Source organism: Neolamprologus brichardi, chromosome 11, assembly GCF_056152115.1.
Source record: "Neolamprologus brichardi isolate AB-2024 chromosome 11, ASM5615211v1, whole genome shotgun sequence".
Lineage (NCBI taxonomy): Eukaryota > Metazoa > Chordata > Actinopteri > Cichliformes > Cichlidae > Neolamprologus > Neolamprologus brichardi.
Window position 1 is genome coordinate 13310625 of NC_142114.1, and position 20434 is coordinate 13331058.

At 40.9% G+C, this 20434-nt stretch overlaps 1 protein-coding gene across 5 annotated transcripts in view; it reads right to left on the minus strand.

Moving 5' to 3' along the window:
- The window catches only part of fhod3b (formin homology 2 domain containing 3b), a 96207-nt gene that overhangs the window by 24134 nt on the left and 51639 nt on the right, over window positions 1–20434 (minus strand). For all 5 annotated transcript variants that reach the window (XM_006801430.2, XM_087848141.1, XM_087848140.1 and 2 more), the window contains exons 4-5: window positions 16159–16226; window positions 13571–13676 (exon numbers count right to left, since the gene is read on the minus strand). In XM_006801430.2, the coding sequence (XP_006801493.2) occupies window positions 13571–13676; window positions 16159–16226 (174 nt within the window). The remainder of the gene's footprint in view (window positions 1–13570; window positions 13677–16158; window positions 16227–20434) is intronic.

A 20434-nucleotide genomic window follows, 5' to 3' on the forward strand; every position in this document is an offset into this window, starting at 1 on the left:
ACAGTGTTTGTGAACAGCAGTTTTCAGATCTTGCCACAGATTCTTGATTGGATTTAGATCTGGACTTTGACTGGGCCATTCTAACACATGGATATGTTTTGTTTTAAACTACTCTCTTGTTGCCCTGGCTTTATGTTTGTGGTCGTTGTCCTGCTGGAAGGTGAACCTCCGCCCCAGTCTCAAGTCTTTTGCAGACTCCAAGAGGTTTTCTTCCAAGATTGCCCTGTATTTGGCTCCATCCATCTTCCCATCAACTCTGACCAGCTTCCCTGTCCCTGCTGAAGAGAAGCACCCCCAGAGCATGATGCTGCCACCACCATATTTGACAGTGGGGATGGTGTGTTCAGAGTGATGTGCAGTGTTAGTTTTCCACCACACATAGCGTTTTGCATTTTGGCCAAAAAGTTCCATTTTGGTCTCATCTGACCAGAGCACCTTCTTCCACATGTTTGCTGTGTCCCCCACATGGCTTGTGGCAAACTGCAAACGGGACTTCTTATGGTTTCCTGTTAGCAATGGCTTTCTTCTTGCCACCCTTCCATAAAGGCCAACTTTGTGCAGTGCACAACTAATAGTTCCCCCACCTGAGCTGTAGATCTCTGCAGCTCGTCCAGAGTCACCATGGGCCTCTTGGCTGCATTTCTGATCAGCGCTCTCGTTGTTCGGCCAGTGAGTTTAGGTGGACGTCCTTGTCTTGGTAGGTTTACAGTTGTGCCATACTCCTTCCATTTCTGAATGATCGCTTGAACAGTGCTCCGTAGGATGTTCAAGGCTTGGGAAATCTTTTTGTAGCCTAAGCCTGCTTTAAATTTCTCAATAACTTTATCCCTGATCTGTCTGGTGTGTTCTTTGGACTTCATGGTGTTGTTGCTCCCAATATTCTCTTAGACAACCTCTGCAGCCGTCACAGAGCAGCTGTATTTGTACTGACATTAGATTACACACTGGTGCACTCTATTTAGTCATTAGCACTCATCAGGCAATGTCTATGGGCAACTGACTGCACTCAGACCAAAGGGGGCTGAATAATTACGCACACCCCACTTTTCAGTTATTTATTTGTAAAAAATGTTTGGAATCATGTATGAATTTCATTCCACTTCTCACGTGTACACCACTTTGTATTGGTCTTTCACGTGGAATTCCAATAAAACTGATTCATGTTTGTGGCTGTAATGTGACAAAATGTGGGAAAGTTCAAGGGGGCCGAATACTTTTGCAAGCCACTGTATGTTACGATATCTCAGGTTTTAAATGTGTAGGTAAAAATCTTTGATTTGATAGATGGAGGTGTTTCATTGGTTACACCTTGAGGTGACAGTTGTTGGGATTTGACGCTATATAAATAAAGCTCAATTTAATTGGTCCGGCCCACTTAACATCAAACTGGGCTGTATGTGGCCCACTGTGCAAAACAAGTCTGACATCTCTGCTATTGAGAGCCAGTCACTCAAGCAGTCAACCGCGCAAAAAACAATCAGAATAAATATCATATTTGAATTTAATTTAGCGAACAGTTAAGATATGGAAATGATATGTTACTTGAACCGTTGTGTGGCGCCAGAAAACACACAGCCATTACCTTTTTTCTCACATTCATTAAAACTGCTGCTTCATGAAATTATTCATTGCCAGCGGCCTCTTGATGTACGATTTGACTACAAATCCAAAAACCGCAAAGACCGAATGGTTAGGTAAAATGATACTGTAACTGTTTAGAAAAAAAATTAAATTACCTGTCATTATGGGAAACCTTCATATTCTGGTCAAAACAGTTAAAGGGATACATTTAATTACTCTCCAAACAATCACGTATGCGGACTGCAAATGAAAGCGATTTACACACACTTTGCTTTAACTAGTCATTTAACGGCCCTTTAAGAATTAGGCTGCCTGCTTCTTACAGTTTTAAGCTTTGAAACTGGGATGAACGTTTGCCATACTTCCCTAAGTGTTGGCCCAAAACCCAGGGTTGTTTTTAAACTGTACAACAGACAGTCATCTATAACTTTAGAAGAGGGTTAATAAGAGGAACATGTGAGTCCAGAGTCTGTAAAGGACTCTCTCCACTCTCAAGCACTGATTTGGGGCCAACAATGTGGGCCTCCATTTATATAATCATGAGCAGCTTTACCATACCTCACACAAAGCGCAACAATAACACTGCTAACTCCCTTTGTATGTACTGTATGTCACGTAATAAGATGCTTGCAGACAATGAGCTCCCTTCAAAGCACAGTGATTAGAGTTAAGATGCATGCCACTGGGGAAAAGGACAGCCAGGGTAAAAAGGACAGCTTTAAAGAAACTTTGAAGTGTCGAGTGAGCAGCCTGTCATCGGTGTAGCACTCTTACACTCAATTTATTTCAACATGCAACTGCCTTAAGAGTGAGTAGAACATTTGGACGACACAGAGTTGCAACAGGGAACCACAGACTAGGAGACTGGAGGAGACAGACCCTGCTCCTGTGTCTCAAATTCTGAGAGAAGTACAAAATCAAACAACTGAAGTCTGGTGGAAGTGTTTCTTCAGGGCCTCTCCCTCTCATAAACCACAGCAATTATCTTCCACAGCCCCAGGAATGTGCAGGAAGGGCTGCTCCGTGACCACTGCCGAGGTGAGAAGCAGTCTGAGGTCTGTGAAGTCAGCACCAATGCAAGCCAGCTGACGTATATGTTTTTTAAAAAGACAACTTTATCTATAAGGATGCAAGAAATCAAATGAACAACTTTCTGTTTACAGTAAAAAATTGTCCACTTCTCTCCCACTTACCACTCTGCCCCGTTGGTTTCATTTACATTTTGGAATTTATCTAAACTGGGTCAGCCAAACTGTCTGTCAGTGTGCAACATTTATTTTACCAGGACTGGGAATGGGGCCAAATCTTTAGCCCCTACAGTGCAACATGGAGACTCTTATCTTGCATTCTGTGCATTAGCCAGATGCTGCGCTTAGATTTCTGAGGTGTACTTCCCTGTACCCACTGTACCTGGATCGCTGTATACTGCAAGGCCTGACAAAGGTTTTTTTTTTTTTTTAATCTAAATTGATTTTCTACTTTGTCAGATTTTAGTATTCACAGAGTTATGGAGATTATTACTGAATACAGACTTGCAAAGCCACTATTTTTCCTGTTATCTTTATTGACAGTGACTCATAAACAAATCAGGAGCATTTCCAGCAAATTTGTATAAAGGGTTTATTTGGAGCAACCTAAGATGGTTTTACATATTTATTGGATGATAAGTTAAAATAAAAGATCTAAGTGCATATTAAAAGTAGCAACAATCAACAGTTTATCAACAGTGGATCACGTGACTCATTGAAAAGGTCTAGTAGCAATGAATCTATGGAACTCGGCTCTAAACTTTATGGAATCTGTTTTCACCCACGGGAAAATGAGATTGCTTATCTGCTCATTTTAAGAAACTGGTATCATGCAAGTATTTTGTTTATGGCTTGTTTCCACTTTCCCAAGTCTTTAAAACAATCAAAATCTGTTTTTTTCTGCCCTAAGCGTAACCTGAATTGGACAAGGGGGGTGAGGAAATGGCTGGATCAATAAAGTTGGTTAGTGAGATTTTACCTTGCAGCCTTGATCTGAGTTATTTGAACATCACTATGTTGTTATGAATGTCGATGTCACAAACGAAAGGATATCTGACTGAGAGAACGAGGGATACTGCACACTAATACAGTGATTTATTGTTCCTTCTAACTCTAATGGAAAAGATAATATACAATATTAGCATCAAGTTGTATCCAATAATTCTTTAAACTAGCAGCTGAGACATCCTTTCTCAGATACCAGAACAGACTGGTTAAATGAGTTCATAGTCAGTTCATGGGAACCAACAAGATTTTCTGATTAAAAATATATACACATATCTCACATATCAATTTAGTTGCATCAATTCTTAACATACAGTTCACTGGCAGCAGTGAATGCAGATTTTTTTTTTTTTTTTTTAAGTTAAGAGGACATCCATCCATGAAGGTAATCTTCTATAGCTAGCATGGCAAAAAAAAATCTTACTTTTTCTATACCATAAATGTTTCATCAGGGCAAGCAAAGCAGGAAAGCAATGCTTGCCCAGTGTCTCTGGAAGCTAGCATGACACTGGGAGCTGAAAGGCAAACAACATTATCTGGTTGTTCGTGGATGTATATTTTGGATAACCCTCTGCTCTTTGACGCCATACTGATGACAGTAGACCAGCAAGCTCATCAAGCTGTCCTCGACTCTGCTTTCACCACTCTGTGATCAGTTGTGATGAGACAGATGGGTATAAAACAAACGTAGCAGTAAAAACCTGTTTAACCAAATTAATTAGTGATTAAATAAATAACTTAATAGTATAGATAGCATAGATTTAATAAATAACTTAAATAACTTTTTTGTTGTTGTGAACCACCTACATCTGTAATGAAGAAGTGTCACATCAAAATAAAACTTTCATAAAAAAATTAAAGAGGTGTAGGCTCAGGTTTAGCTTGAAACATAATTTTTTTTAAAACTTCATCTGTACATATTCACAAGGTGTGTTCTTGTTTTTTCTTTTCTCATTAGAAAAAAGTAATAATTGCTCTTCACAAAGCCCTTCTATATACAACGTATACAATATGAATTCAAGTTCAACACTTTTTTTTGACAGAAAAAAGTAGCTCAGTGGTAGAGCGCATGCTTTGCATGTATGAGGTCCTGGGTTCAATCTCCAGCATCATAGTTTTGGTAAAATTTGTTAACACACAGTTCTTTGCAAAGTATATTATAAAGAATGAATTTCAGTTAATGATTAAGTTACAGTCTGATTGATTACTGTTATTATTTCTCATTTCTGCATCCATATCTCTAGCTCAGTCCTGACTTAGAGTCTGTCTGCCATAAAAAGTTTATTACTCAGCTCTACTGTACTGGACAAAGACATTTGTTAGTCAGCTAATAACCCAGACCATTAAAGCCAGACTAATTCCAATCACTGAGCCAACTGCCAGACTTACCTGAACTACCAGACTTACTTATTTGAACCCCATACAGTAAAACAACAGGGGGACGCTTCCATTTTCAGACCTGAATAAATGTCTGCCAGCATTTGACAAAATTTACTGTGGGCCTAAACCCAAACAAATTCCCTGAAGACAAACAAACAGGCCTAATGGAACAATAGCATGAAGTAACGCAGAGCGCCTCTCCAGTATTTGGCTGAGCAAGCTCCACAGGCACCGCAGACCCACTGCAGTGCTGAGCAGGGCAAAATCTCCTACAACATTATGAGGAGAATAAACAAGCTAAATGTGGTATCACTTTCTGTTCTACTGCTCACCTCTTTGTACTTGAACAGCTGAGAGAGTAGAAGGGCTACTGCACCAAATAAATTTTATCAAATGATTTTAGGACAATGAACAACTGGAAGAAGTCCAACAGATGATTTCTGCACCGCATCCAAATGGGAAAGACTTTGGCAACAAGCTGCTGCGTTACATCCACCCTCTTGTAAAGTGAACTGAAAGATGAGCTGTGGTAAATTCTTACTGCTCCTCAGAGCATAGTAGTGTGATTGAGTCTGGTTCTGGCCAGTCGCATACTGAATTCAGTCCCAAAAGACAGTCAGCTTACAAAAATCAGCCTTAAAGCTGTGAAACACTGACGATTTCAATCTATGTGCCTGCGTGCTGCATAACTGCAAAGGATTTTTTTTTTCCAAATTAGAGTTTATGTACCTTAGACAGCAAGGTCACAGATGATAAAATGAGAGCTTGAGAAATGAACTAAATCAAACATTCTTATAATATAATTGGCTTGTATACTGAATTCTGTTACCGTAAAACAGGCTCTTGGATGGGATTGTAACTCTGCTGCCAGTGGGTCTGCTCAGGCTAAAAACTTCTACAGATGTAGGTAAGAAGAATAAGGGGAGTCAGAATATAGGTCAGGCAGGTGGGGTGAAGTGGGTTCAGATGTAAGCCGTCTGCTCACGTGAGGGCCGGAGGGGTCTGACACAGAGGAAGAACAGAGTGGGACACATCCGGTCGGAAGAAGGTTTCGAGTTTAACCCCAACACGTGATGACATGCTGCTGTGTTTGTGTAGGTAAATGGTAAATGTAGGTAGTGTTAGTATTTTCAACACAGTGTCAAGCAGTCTATGGAGTATTTGCTTGTGTATATTTGAGTATGTGACTCAGTATGTCAGTTTAAACATTGGTGATTTAATTTATAGAGAACATGCTGGAAGCAAAAAACCAAAATGATGCCAGTGGAGCAGAAAGAGTTGAGAGGCTGTGGGATGAAATCATGCGTAACACTCATTTCCTAAATTTCCACTGACCACATGAAGTTATTCCCATCATCCCAGAGGACCAGATTTTTAGGCAGGTACTGAAGCTATATAACACATGACTAGGATTACAGCCTCAGGGTTGTATGCCTCTGCCAACCAGTCGACTTGCTGTTTACGTCGGCGTCGATCCAGACTCGAGCTTTCAACCTTTGGATAAATTATGTTTTATCACTTTACTTTATAAGACATTTGTGTACAATATTGTTATAATTAGCATATGATTTCTTGAGTTATGGATAAAAACTGGTTTGTGAGGTCAGAGCGACACCGACCTTGAGCCACCGAAACCCCAATCAGCTCTTGTCTTACTGGAAATTTGTCCCAGATGTAATAAAATTTCCTCCAGCTGTACCTGACATCTCACATTAACCAGGATTGGATACATGAAAGGTCACAGTGTCCTTGGCCTTTGACCACCAACATTTTATCACCAGCACCAAGGCATAAAAATATTATTAGCTTTTTCTAGACTACCAAACCCTGTTACTACCAACTACAACTATTTAGATTTTTTTTGTGGGGCTTTGGTCTTTCAGTTCACGATCAGACACTTTTATTGATTCAGGATATGCCAAATATCTGAAAACTACATTCAGCTGAGGGGAAAACATAAACTAAGATGCAAGTGAGAGCTCAAAAAATAACAAAATGCTTGCAGCCACCACAGAACATTAGATTTCATATCAATGTTTAGCTAGCTGGTTGAAACCAACTGTAATATGTGTCTTAGCAAGCTGTTGTAGCTGAATAAGGCACTTGCAAACATAACATTACTCGATTTCCTAAATTAACCACATTCCACTACAGTAATGCAAGTTGGATGTTGTGTAAATGCCTTAGCTTAAGTTGCAGGAACTTAAAACTGACATTTAGATATTTGACATTTGATCAGTGACAAAATGTTTCCTATTCTTCCTGTTGATGGTGCCTGATATTGCACATCTTATTAAAGGCTCGGTTTTTCCAATTTTGGCAGCATTTAAAAATGAGGTTGTTCTATCCCACGAAACAGCAGCTTTAAAATGTTTTTCTTTTTGCTTGCCAAGGGGACTGACAAAGAGGGACATTCACCTAATACAAGTTCAATGGACAGCCATAATGTTTAATATTCTTTGTAGGTGGGACTTCATTGGCTGTGTCTCAGTGGCCTGAACCATCCCTTTGTTACCCTGGGGGCTTCAAATGATGCAATTAGGATTTCTTTTCCACTCACCTATTTTCCATCTCCTTGTTTTTATAAACCATAATTACATTTAATCATTAGTTATTAATAATCTCTGGCTCTTTTCCACAGTGTGTATCTTATCCTGTCTCCATCCCCTCATCCCCTAACCAGTGATAACAGATGGCTGTCCCTCCCCGAGCATCATTCCACCAGAGGTTTATTCCTGTTAAAAGAGAGTTTTTCCTTCCCACTGTCACTAAGTGCTTGGCCAAAGGGTGTCATCTTTAGTTAACAATATAACATGCCTTGAGGTTACAGTTGTTGTGAAGTTGTTGTGCTATAAAAATAACAATGAACTGAACTAAATTGAATTACGACCATAACCTGCAGACTTAAGCTCCAAGTATGCATGAATGAACATCCACGTCACCACAATGTCTATGTGTGTTTCAGTGAGTGAGTGCTTTTCAGATTGAAAAGATTTGCACTGAGAGGGCAGCAGGAGCAGTGGCTTTTCAAAAAGCTGCATGAGATTGGGTGGAAAACATGCACGTGTTCCCATGGGATCTCATTACAAACCAGGAGTTCAAGTTTCTATTGGTACAACAAGGGCATTCCGTGAGATCCCCTTCTCGCTCTTGTCTACATATGTGTGTCAGCAGTTCCCGCAAGGCCCTCTCGAATTCCCTTTACCCTAGAGAAAAATTAACAAAGCATGACTTTATCTTCTTTTAAATGTCATTCTTGCACGATCACACTAACAAGGAAACGATTACACCTGTAATAACCAGCACATGCAGTATATTGATACATTCGCACAAATCCACACAGCTTGGTACAGACAAAATGGAAATGTTTATCCAGACGACGGGCCATCATAAAGGTCTCCCTCCAGCACAGCAATCCAGACAACACAATACGCACTGTTTCCAAGAAGAGCTTGAAGAAGAGCACTGCTGCTATGCCTGGGTTTTCACTCATAACAATCAAAACAGAATCTAAATTTAGGACTACTGAAAGTCTCCTTAGTCTGGATCAGTATTAAAAAATGTACTGCTGTTGTTTTGTTTTGCACTTAAGATACATAAGAACTTTCTCTTAACATATCAATCTATCGATCTGTCTGGTTAAAGGCTGCTCTAACCCTCGGTTTCCAACAGATTTTTTTCTACTCTTGGCTCTCATTGATGTCAGTGGCAGCCAATATCCCTAATATGGCCAACTTAAAATCATAGCCCAGTCAAATACTGTATATAAAACTTAGATTATTCCTATGGTGATTTTTCTTAACTACAGGTTTCCATTCCAGCTCGACACCACAGCCGCCCATTCAGCTACAAAGTGCAGAGTACATAAATGAAGCTGGCTGCTCTCACCTTTGTTTACGGTGAAGCGTTTTGGATTGTGACACGCAGATGAAAACCGTTGCACATACACGTTGCTTAATGCGCTGTCTTGCTAGTGTGTCACATATAAAATTTAAAGCCATTGCTACTACAGACACTTAAAATTTGAACAAAAGGCTCTTGTGTTTCAGGTGCACTTTGTGGAAACGGCGGGCCACTAAAGTTCCTGCTGTGTGGCTCTAAAAGCTGATCTGTGTGCTGTATTGGGGGGGGGGGGGGGGGGGGGGGGGGGGGGGGGGGTCCTAGACAGTTTAAGAGGTAATGAAATACTTGACTAGAACACATCTATCTTCCCCACACGGCCCTTTTGAGCACTTCCTTCTGGAAACCAGGAAGTCAAGGTGCTTCAGCATTGTGGGATTATAACAGCCGTGTCATTAAAACCAGGAGATCTTAAAGTGGTAGCAGGACATAGAAGCGATAAATGAATGAGATAAAAGTATGAAATGAAATATGGGCATAACTTATAGCATAAGGTAATACTTCTAGACTCATATCTTTGAGAGCTATAAATTTTCAAGACTAAGTTATAACATGCAAGCCCAGGTATATACAGTATAATTCAGTGTGTGATGGCCTTTTGGGTATGGAGATAAGTTATGCCCTGTTTACAAATGTGTTTTCCATCAAATATATATCCTCGCTTGCTCTGGAAGTTGAAACAAAAAAAAGAGAAAAAAAAGAGTCTGTTTCTCCAAATTCCCATACATCAAAAACGAACGCTTCACTTCCAATTTGTTTCCACCGGTGCTTACAGATGGCAAATGTTTTGTCAACAGCAGCATGCAGGCTGAAATAGCACGGCCTTGGAGAAGTGCACGCAGAGAAAGTGTAGCTAAAAACAAAGCTTATGGCGAGGAATGTCAACAGTGAACCGTTCAAAGCAGGGAATAATTACTTCATGTTGACTGTAATTGGTTTGTCTTTAATCTGCCCTCTCTGTCTGTCGCTCCCATTTTTACAGTTACCAATTAAACACGGTTGTTGCTTTTGTTAGCGTTCTTACTATAAATTCTACAAATGGAAAAACCTTGTCATTTTTTCTTCCAACTCCTCTGCCTGTTTTGCTCATGATAATTAGTACCATAGGGATCTTTTTTTAACCACAGTGAAGAAAAAAAAGAGTTTGAGCTTACCGATGAAACTTATTTGACCTTTTTGCAAAAGTTGCTTTTATTTTGGGGCTGAGGAAGCACTAACAACGATGAGTTACTGTGCCAACTTTCAGTATTTTATTTGGCACTTTTTAAGACAGAAAAGAAAGTTTTTTGTCAGAATGGCACAAAGGCACATATTAGGGTGGACCTAAACCACCATCTGATTTATTAGCATTTCGGACTTTACTATAAATGTGGTCTTCATGAAACCCATGCTTCTCAAAGTGTGGTAACATAATATACTGCAGTGTGTGAGTGCCACAAAGGAGGAATAAGCAATTACAGAAGAGGAAGAAGACAAATCTACTTTCAGCTGCTCCCTTATTCACAAGTGATAGCTCCACCTGTTTTATTTGGCAGATTTTTTGTGTCAAATTAAACACGCACAGCCCCAAAGGGATTTGTGTCTTTTCCTGACATCGAATCAGGGACCCTTTGCTTCCTAAGTAACAGTTTTTTATTACAGTCAATGTCATATGTCAAGCGCAGGCCTACAAAAGTTACAGTTCAGTTCTTATGTAGCACTATTCTACTCTGCTTGAGTACTCAAAGTGCCTTAGACAACAAGCCTCATTCATCCATTCACAAGCACGTTTTCCTACACCTATGTGCTTTCTATCTAACATTCACGCTCCAATAAACACATCAGGAGCAACTTGGCGTTCAGCATCTTGCCCAAGGACACTTTGACGGCAAGGGATCAAACCACCAGCCTTCTGATTAGTAGACGACCCGCGCTACCTCCAGAGCCACATCACTTTTGACAACTACATCTCTAATCAATGCATTCTCACTAACAACTAGTCACATACTGATGCTTGGTTGGGAAGTTCTTGTCATATATTAGTGATATGTATCATGTTAACTCTGTGATAGGTTTTGAAAAAATTATATGGTTTAAAATACATTCATGTTAACCACGAGTTACAAGTCAAACTTCTCCAACCTGCAACAAGTCTGCTGCAGAGAAAGAACATTTGACAAACCCACGACACCTTTTTGGTTTGAGAAACTACATTCCTAACTAAAGAAACATACACTATGAAACCTTTGCTCTGATTTTCATTTCATTAACAAAAGATTTATGATTTCAAGAGCTGCTTTCGAAAGATAATAAATGAGCATGAAAGAAGCCCGACCGAGCCTAATGAGGCCTTCATTGCCCTTTTGGCTCTCTTGTGTTTGCAGCTGATTTTAAGATTTACAGGAAGACCAGATGGCACGAGCACCTCTGAAACAGTGACCTCACACCCTTTCCTCTGATGGGGTGATAAGGGCATACAAGCTTTCCCCTGGGTCCAAAAAAAAAAAAGCCCAGGTCTGGAAGCCCTCCGAGCCAGGTGTGAGGGGCCGTGAAAGGGGCCAGACCCCAACCAGGCAGACACAGAAACCACTCACATCACTGAGGGAGCACTAACCCGCCACAGACACCTCCAGGGGTTTAAGAAGATGGAAAGAGAAAAAAAAACTAAGAAAAGGAGCAAAGTGAGATGGTGTAGATTGCTAAGAATGCTGCAGGAACAAGCATTTACAATGAAGGCAATGTTCCACAGAGCTAAGGCTGGAGACCTGTTGTTCTAAAATGCAAGCAGACTGGTGTGCACGTGTGACTGTGCCTTTTTCAACTACAAAAGACCCATAAGATTGATATTTATTCTTGAAAGAGAGCAAGATTGTTTTGTCGGGAGGTTTTTAATGCACACCAGACAGACCAGGGTTCAAGGCCACATTCCTCTCAACTTTTTCCTTTTTTTTTCTTTTCTTTTTTTTTCCTTTACTGGGCTCAACTTGAAAGACATTACAGCAAAAAGCATTAGAAGTGATCAGTGTTTGATACCAAAGCAATTACTGCTCTTGGTTTGCTATCTGCCTCTGTTCCCCTCTCTGTGTGTGCACGTGTGAAAATTTCAGGCAAATAATTCACTCCCCTCTTGGGAATCCTTATGACATAGCTCCTCTTGGAAGTCATCAGCAGTAAAGCCGCCAGATCTATATTCATTTCTGACCTGTACATCTGGGTTCCAGCACATGCTCGACTTGCGTTCGCCAACACATGGCTCACGAGGGAGGGTGATCTACTACACTCCACATTTCCTCAGCTGGTCAGGAGAAATTAGGTCAAAAATTGAAATGGGTTAGACGGGCTTCGGGGAGAGTGCTAGTTTGGTTTAGGTTCTCATGTTGATGTAAAGATACGGGGAAAGGGGCAGGACTCCAATCCACAGAGATGAGGCGATAAACTAGCACACGAAGGAAAGGAAAGAGTCCCACATGCTTTGCCAAACATTAAAGAAAAAAAATGGATGTCACAATAAGGAGGAGTGAACAGATATGAGAAGTGGTCTCATCATTCACAGCTGTATGACACTAACATCCCTTGCATGTGGTAAACTCTGAAGTTTCCAAAAACCAGTTGTTATCTGCCTGTCATGTTTTGGCTATTTAACCCGTGTGATTTATCTGTCTGAATCAGAGACGGGGCCAAGTTCAGATGAAGCCTCCAACATTTAAGATCAACACGCCTGCAGAGGCCGTCTAGGCAGGGGTCATGTTCATGTTTATAACCTGCCGGGGGGGGGGGGGGGGGGGCATCAGTACTTTTGTCACTTTTTTTTCTTTAGTAACAAAAAAATAGAAAAATAAAAAATCAACATTGGCCTGTTTGAAAATTAGAGAGGAAGCATTTGGGCTCATAGCTTAGTTTGTAAACACAAGGGAGATTACATCTGTTGGAAATGTGCAACCAAATTACAGGGGTCAGCTGCACTGTGACCTTTTATTGGGGAGGCTTAATAAAGAAACCACAGAAGAGATGACTGAGCTACACAATTGTTTTTTTGTTTTTGTTTAGTTTTTTTTCTAACCGCAATGACTCGATCCAACCTAACAAGTTCATGTTTATTATGTGTTCTACATATAAAATCAAACATCTAATAAAGCACTGACGTCAAGAGTCCAACTTAATCAACAGAAGTGCAACCAATCTGAATAAGGAGCAGGGAAAATAAAAATGAGAGGGAGGAGAGGAAAATTAGTTTTATGATCTGCAATATCCTGCCAGAACTTTTATTAGACACTTAAGCGTGTGTGACCCACCTCCTCACAGCAGGCTGTTAAATGGTAGTGACCTTGGAGAGAGAGAGAGAGCTGTGGACCTCTAGTATCCCCAAAACATGCTGTCCCTGCCCCCTTTTAACCTCAACGCACATGATCTCTGACATCACCAACACGGGAGACATAAATTAAACAGCTGCTAAACTTGGCCTAGCATCCACATTATCTGTGGCACACATTTGAGTTTGTTTATACGGGTAAAATGTGTGAGTGTGAGAAGGTCATCATGCAGAATCATCAATTTACATAGTTTATATAAACACATGTGGCTGTAGATAGGTTTATGGAAAGAAAAGTGTTACTGGATTGATTAATAACATCCTTGTGTTGTAAAATTGAGGTCGGGATGGGGGGGGGGGGGGGGGGGGGGTTCTGCAGCGTACATACCCCTGAGGATGTAATTCTGGTAGTTCTGGTCGGCTTCGGCTCCAACTTTTATCAAACACGTGAGTCCTTCGGCCACCACAAACTCGTGCACAAGGTCTTTGTCATCCTGGCAACAGAGAAAAAGAAAAATATCCAAGATTATAAACTCAAACATTTTATTTATTTTGTGTGCATTCATAACAGCAGTTGCCTCGGGAGGGCACTTCATATTGGAAGGTAAAAAAGCCAGAAATGAAACATTGAGAGCATCTTATATGAGCAAGCATTTGGTGACAGTGGGAAGGAAGAACTCCCTTTTAACAGGAAGAAACCTCCAGCAGCCAGAGAGAGGCAACATCAGAAAAGAAAAGACAAAAAAACCCTACAAACTATGGGAGAGAAAAGAAAATGTAGCAGCATATAAATGCATGGGACTTAGTGCACTATGGGAAATAACCCAGCAGCCTGAGCATTTAGCAGCATAACTAAAGAATTGTTCAGGGTCACCTGATCCAGCCCCAACTATGAGCCTCGTCAAAAAGGAAAGTTTGAAGCTTAAACTTAAAAACCCGACAGTTGCTTCTATGGTCACTGAAGGATGGCTCCAAATGAAACTCAGATTTCATAGATGCCTTTGTGAAAATGGCCAAATTTATAGCAAAAACAAACATGCTTACAGCCTTTTGCTGAAAACAGTTTTGGTCTCAAAAGCTAACACCCTTTCATATCAACTGGGGAGCCATTTTTAAATAACTCATTGTTTTAATTGCATTAACTTTAACAGTTATGAATAATTAGAGGTACCTATGCTGAGCAATGTGGGTACAAACACAGGCAGACACTGTATGGCTACTAGCTTTCTGCTAGACTTCATGTCTAACAAACTCAACATCTCTACCTCGTTTTTCATGTTGGTGCCTTTTGAAGTATTTTAAATGCAAATATCTGGCAGGTACCGTGGCGTTCTTGTGGGTAACTGTACTAACAACCTATCCAAACAATGTCTTCTTCAGTTTTGGTGAGTGAAACTCTAGCATTTTATTTGTATGTCAAACAGCACTAACTAACTAAACCCTGTCTCTGTGAGATACATACATATTTTTATATAAGTTTAAATAAAATGATGGATAAATAAAGTAAATTAAATGATGTGATTGAAGCACAATGAATGTCACAGTGGCTACATCCATTTTAATATACAGTTTATCTGTATTTTTTACTTTATACTATTATATTGATCGAGTTATTCTGGGCATTATATACTTAGCTATAAGGCTAATAAAAAGTAAGCTTAAGAAGCACAGTAATGTGATAAAATCAGCTCAAGAATCTAGTGAGATAATTTATGCTGAACTTTAAAGGCACGATTTACCCAAGAAAATGTATTTTCTCTTTGGCCTGCAGCGCTTGGTTTAGTGCAGATAGTCACTACAGAAAGGTCCATCTTATCTTGATCATATTATAACTAAATGAATGCCACAAAAACAAGGGCGCTGGTGACTTAATGTGAGCAAATTATAGTAATTTCATCTGCGCACAGTGGGTAAAACCACTTGTTAATCCTCCTGCAAAAAAGAAGAAGATTTACTAAACAACATTTGTAATATTTGTTTTACTGCAGGCAAAAAAAACTATTTCTTGTAAGAGAACAGCTACTGACACACTTTACTCATTCCAAATCATCAACTGGTTACAACTCAGCAGAAGTTTCTCAAATTCAGTAAAAAGTGGCTGCAGATGCAGTGAGAAGTGCAATCTGTTTGCAGCTTGTTCAAATGGATTCCTGTTGCTTCGGCTCCTCCACTTCATCCCACATTTTGTCCTTGATGACAAAACCACCTGCACCTCTCACACCTGTCGATGACTCCATAATTTAAGGCCAAGCATTAGGTTATCCGCAGGATTTAACATTTTCTGATGCGCTCTACTGTTCAGATGGGATCGAGAGGAAAGCAGCAATAAACACAGTGGGGTGGTCAGGGCTACTTCTCCCCCAGGAGGAAGTCTAAGTGCTTCCAGAACATATTTACCATATATCTGTGATGGAGACTCCAGTTATTTGGCACAGCCTAAACACACAGGCGTGCACTAAAGAAACAGAATGACCAGCAGTTACTAAACTCATACATGTGTGTTACAGAACTGGAATGTAGGGAAGAAAGACATCGATCAGAGATATTTTACAAGAATTGTCACTGTTCTCTACAGCTGATAACTCACAGGGACACTCCGAGTGTAAAAAGTAAGGTATATTAATATGCCTGTTGCTCTCTTTTCCATTTAACTGTCAGTTATCCCTCCCCCTCTGCGACCGACTGCCCGCTAGCCCAGCCCAGAGTGTGAAGTATGACCAGACCTGAACACTCCACAGCTGCCACGAAGGCAGACTCTCAGCAGCACAACTCTGTCTCAAGAAAACAGTAATGTGTCCAAGTGCAAGCGTGAATGTGTGCGGTGACTTCTTGTATGTTAACGCGTTTAAATTGACCAAAGAATTCACAAGATTTTGAAAAAAGGATTATGAGAAACACGAAGCACTGTGGGGGTTGAATGAGGTGCAGTTTTAAGATGCTCTTACTAGACATCAGCTAGAATGAATAAATAATTACCTGAAAAATCTGCTTGAGGGAAAAGAGGGCTCTCCGCAGCTCCCGTCCCGTTGAGTTGTAGAGTTTTTCTGTATGGAAAGAAATCAGGGGTGAGTGGAAAAAAAAAATCAGCTGACAGTCACACATGTGGTATGTAATGTTACTAGACTTGCAGGATGATTCTGACTTTGCTTTAAAGTAATGTGTTTTAACTGCATCAAACTTGACGTTTCCATGGACTGAAAATGTAGAGAAAACCCCTTCATCGTGCACTCATTGGAAGCAATTATCCCCAGTGGTTAAATATGAAAGCTATCCAAAAAGAGAAATAGTGAGAGCAAAACAGTAGGAGCAACTCAGAAAACATCTGCAGTGAGTTAGAGAACAGAGGATGTTTCCTGCTAACATCATACAAAGTCATGCTGGAAATAGCCACCGCAAAGGCTAAGAAACAATACATGCTTTAATCAGTTATGGAAACTCTACAGAGCAGTAAAGGAGAGTTGTGACTGACAGCAATAAAAGCATACATTTCCTGCAACTGCTATTGCCCATCCTTCTCCCTGCATGCAGTTTGCAAAGTTTGCCAGCGAGTGGCACCGTTGAGCGCAGATTTAAACGCTCAATCATCACTGCTGTGTGAACTCGCTCTGACTCAGCAAAACCTGCCTGCCACTGCTGCAGATACAGCAACACAGTCCAATGCAGAGCTACTCTCTGTTAGCATCTTATAGCTGTATACACAGTTTCACTTGAAGGGATAGGTGTAAAAACATTAGTATGTACAAAAAAAGAAAAAGGCATCATCAATAAGGCTCACTCTCGCACACAACCACACCACAAAAACATGACCAGCAATACTTAGAACACACAAACAGGAGAAACAACATATTGCTCTGAATACACCCTGCACACACAAACTCTGAGAGAGCTGCCATTAAATGAACTGTGAGAAACACACACTGACGAGCATATACAGATGGGATACAGAGCAAGAGGCTCCTATTCATTATTGTTGCTTGCCTCCTCAGCTGTAGAGCAAATCCCTTCAGCTGACAGAGAAAGAAAGAGAGCAAGAGGAAGGAGTGGGTTTGTTTTCTGCCAGTTCTGTGGACAAACAAAGGCTACTTCTAGACCTTCTAGAGAATAGACCAGACAGAGTGAGCACTCGCGGTCTGGTGCCTTTTTGGTGTCACACAGCATTTTCACAGCATACATAAAACTTCACACGCAGCAAGAGCTAGGACAGGGAGGTCCACTAGGACAACAAACATCTGAGGAAGGAAAAAATTCAGCCAGAACAACACTGTAGTTATTAACACAAATAAATACCTTACAGTTTAAAATATCGCCATGCTTACATCTGTCTTAATATTGTTTAATATAAACTTGGCTCTAAATTGCATTCCTAGTTTAAAACCTGCTGCCATGTTCCAGGACGTGTCATCGCAAGAAAAGGTTGTCCACAGTAACCCTACACACTTTTAATAACGTGATCCACTCGCTCTACAGACAGACAAGTAACTGGAGATGCAGACTTCCTGGGACAGGGCCACATGCGGTTCAGAGGCTCATGTTTGACGACGTTGTTGAAATCATACATCTCACTATTCAATTCTAGCAGAGTTCATTATCTTTAAAGGATGTCTTATTTGCACAGTAATTCGTGACTTTCGTGGTATTCAGTATGACTAGACCCGGGCCTTAAATGCTTTGCACATTCGGTGCCGTACATGACTCAAATGCCTGATAAGCGTTAGCCTTCTACGGAAGAGTCCTAGCAAGTCACTGGCAGCAACATCCAGAAGGAATAAATCTCTACAAGTCCAGAGGTATTAAGAAGGGAAGCTGTGTGATGTTGGTAATTTATGTCTTTAAAAATAACAGGAAGGAAGTGAGACTGGACCTTTTCACTTTACACCCCCTCTGAACAGTGTGTGACTCCAGCCTTAGCGAATCACCATTGTCTCCGCTTTGTCTTCTCAAAGCTGACACATTTTTGTAATTGGATCGGTTTTATTTTGTTTTATACGCTCCTTTTAATCACTGTCATTATTGTGGTTAAGCACATTGTAATTCTATTGATAAAAGGAAAAGAAATGTAAATTTTAATAGCACAACACTAATAATGGTATAAATTGCATTGAGTTTTATGGCTCTAAAACAAATAAAGATAAAATAATGCCACGTATTCTGAGTCTTTGTATTACGACTACTACCGTGACTGTGCCATTATATCTGCACTGATTGAACATCATGTAAAAACGTGCCAAAGCTTTTTGACAACTCTTTCTCCCCTCGAGGTCAAGGTAGGGTCGTACCTTATGCCCGGCAGGAAGATGACTAAGAGTTCAGATTAGCGATCTCTAAACAGACAAACTCTCTGATCACTGGAGTGGAAAAACAGAGCAAGATAACTCTGGGTTACTCATCACACCTTCAACATACAAATCAAGCCTGATTTGTGGTTCTACTTAACCTCAAGCCCTGAATCAGTGTGCCCTTTTTCTTCCAAAAGTCTTTACTGCACTTCCACGTTAATCAGTCAACAGAGTGCTATAACAGTGATGCATCAGCACATGGGTTTCCACTGAGTTTGACCAAATCTCAGTAGCATGGCGTGTGTCTGTGTCTGTCTATGCGTGTGTGCGTGTATGTCTGTCAGCAGCAGTAAGACTGAGAAAATTCTTCCACGTACAGCTCCACTGCAGCTTTGCACAAAGGGCTTGTGCTTCTCTACTTAACCATGTAGTTTGTACAGCATTAAATTTGTCATAAAGTTATTCCTGTGCAACATTAAATCAACTGCAGGAACAGACAGTTCCTTCCCTGTCCCCGTCTACGGTCCACACACCGATGCACCTCTCAGAGGCCCATCTCTAATGAGAAATAACTCAGTGGAGATTAGTTCCATACCATTTGGCACAGATATGCACCCAAACGTATGGGCCCTCTGCGCTTCTTTATTTAGGAAAGAACTTTTGGAGTGGGACCTCGTTTATTTACAAGAAATGTTTGTGAGTCATGTTCACATGAAACCCTGAAACCACCTGACTATTCAAACTCGACAGTTTACTACATTGGCCATGGATTTGTATTGTGGGCTTTCGCAAACCAAATGTTATATGAACAAAGGAAGACATGAGGGATAGCACATAGTTTGCTCACATAAAAACTTTCTGGGCATCGTTCAGTTTTGATTGAAGTTCAGATGCAGATAGAAGCAAAGCAGCTCTCTGCAGTCTAACCTTACGATTACTTTAATGTACATTTTTTTTAATGTCATGTTCAGTCATGTTGCTCATTACTCTTCACACCCTAAAACAAGACGCCCTCACCGTTAAAACAATGGGTCTGAGGGTGCATCTGAGGTCTGGTTGCTCATCTTTCCTGTCATCTTCAACTTCACCTTAGGCTTTTACTGACAAGCCAACCGAAGACTGCAGAATGACTCAATGCAGTGAAAGTGTTTTTTTGATGGTTCTTGCTGATGCACCAGAGAAAGCAGCTGTTTTCCTCTCTTAAACGGCAACACACCGTTGCATTTTTCTCAGTTCAAATAGCTACAGGGATGTAATGCATTCATAATTATAACAATCATAAAAGTGGGGGGTCACGTGACGTCAATGGCGGAGTAGCTGTGTTTCTCGCCCGCTCCCGCAGCTTGGCATTTGTTTAGGCCTTTATATATGTCTTATTTGGTTAAAGTCTCTGTTTATTTCGACTTTTAAACTTCGTACGATGCCAAGCACCCAGAAGAAGCTCAACCTCGGGTCAAAACCGGGCAAATCCGGAGAAAATCACCCTCCGCTCAGCGACCATGCTGCAGCGGTAATGGCGGAGGCCCAGTCGTCCCCACTTCCCGGCCAAATGGACGTCGACAAATTGGTGGAGAGGATATCGGCGGAGGTGCTGAAGGCTGTGGAGGCCTCCTTTGAGAAGAAGATTGACCCAGTTCTGAAAAGACTGGAAACATGCGCAGCTAACATCTCTGCATTGGAGGTTAAAATGAAGGAGGCAGAGGCGCGTATATCAACGCAGGAAGATGTTACAGCGGGATATGGCGCCAAGATTTCTGAAGTGGAGCTTAAGCTGGAGGCCGCTTTGGATAAGATTGATGACTTGGAGAACAGGAGCCGGCGGTGTAACATACGTGTTATTGGGCTACCCGAAGGCAGTGAAGGTACCAACCCTGTGTCTTTTTTCAAAACGTGGTTACCGGAGTTGGTGGCTGTGAGTTTCAAGGGCGGCGCTGTTAAAATTGATCGCTGCCACCGGGTGCTTGCACGCCTCCCTT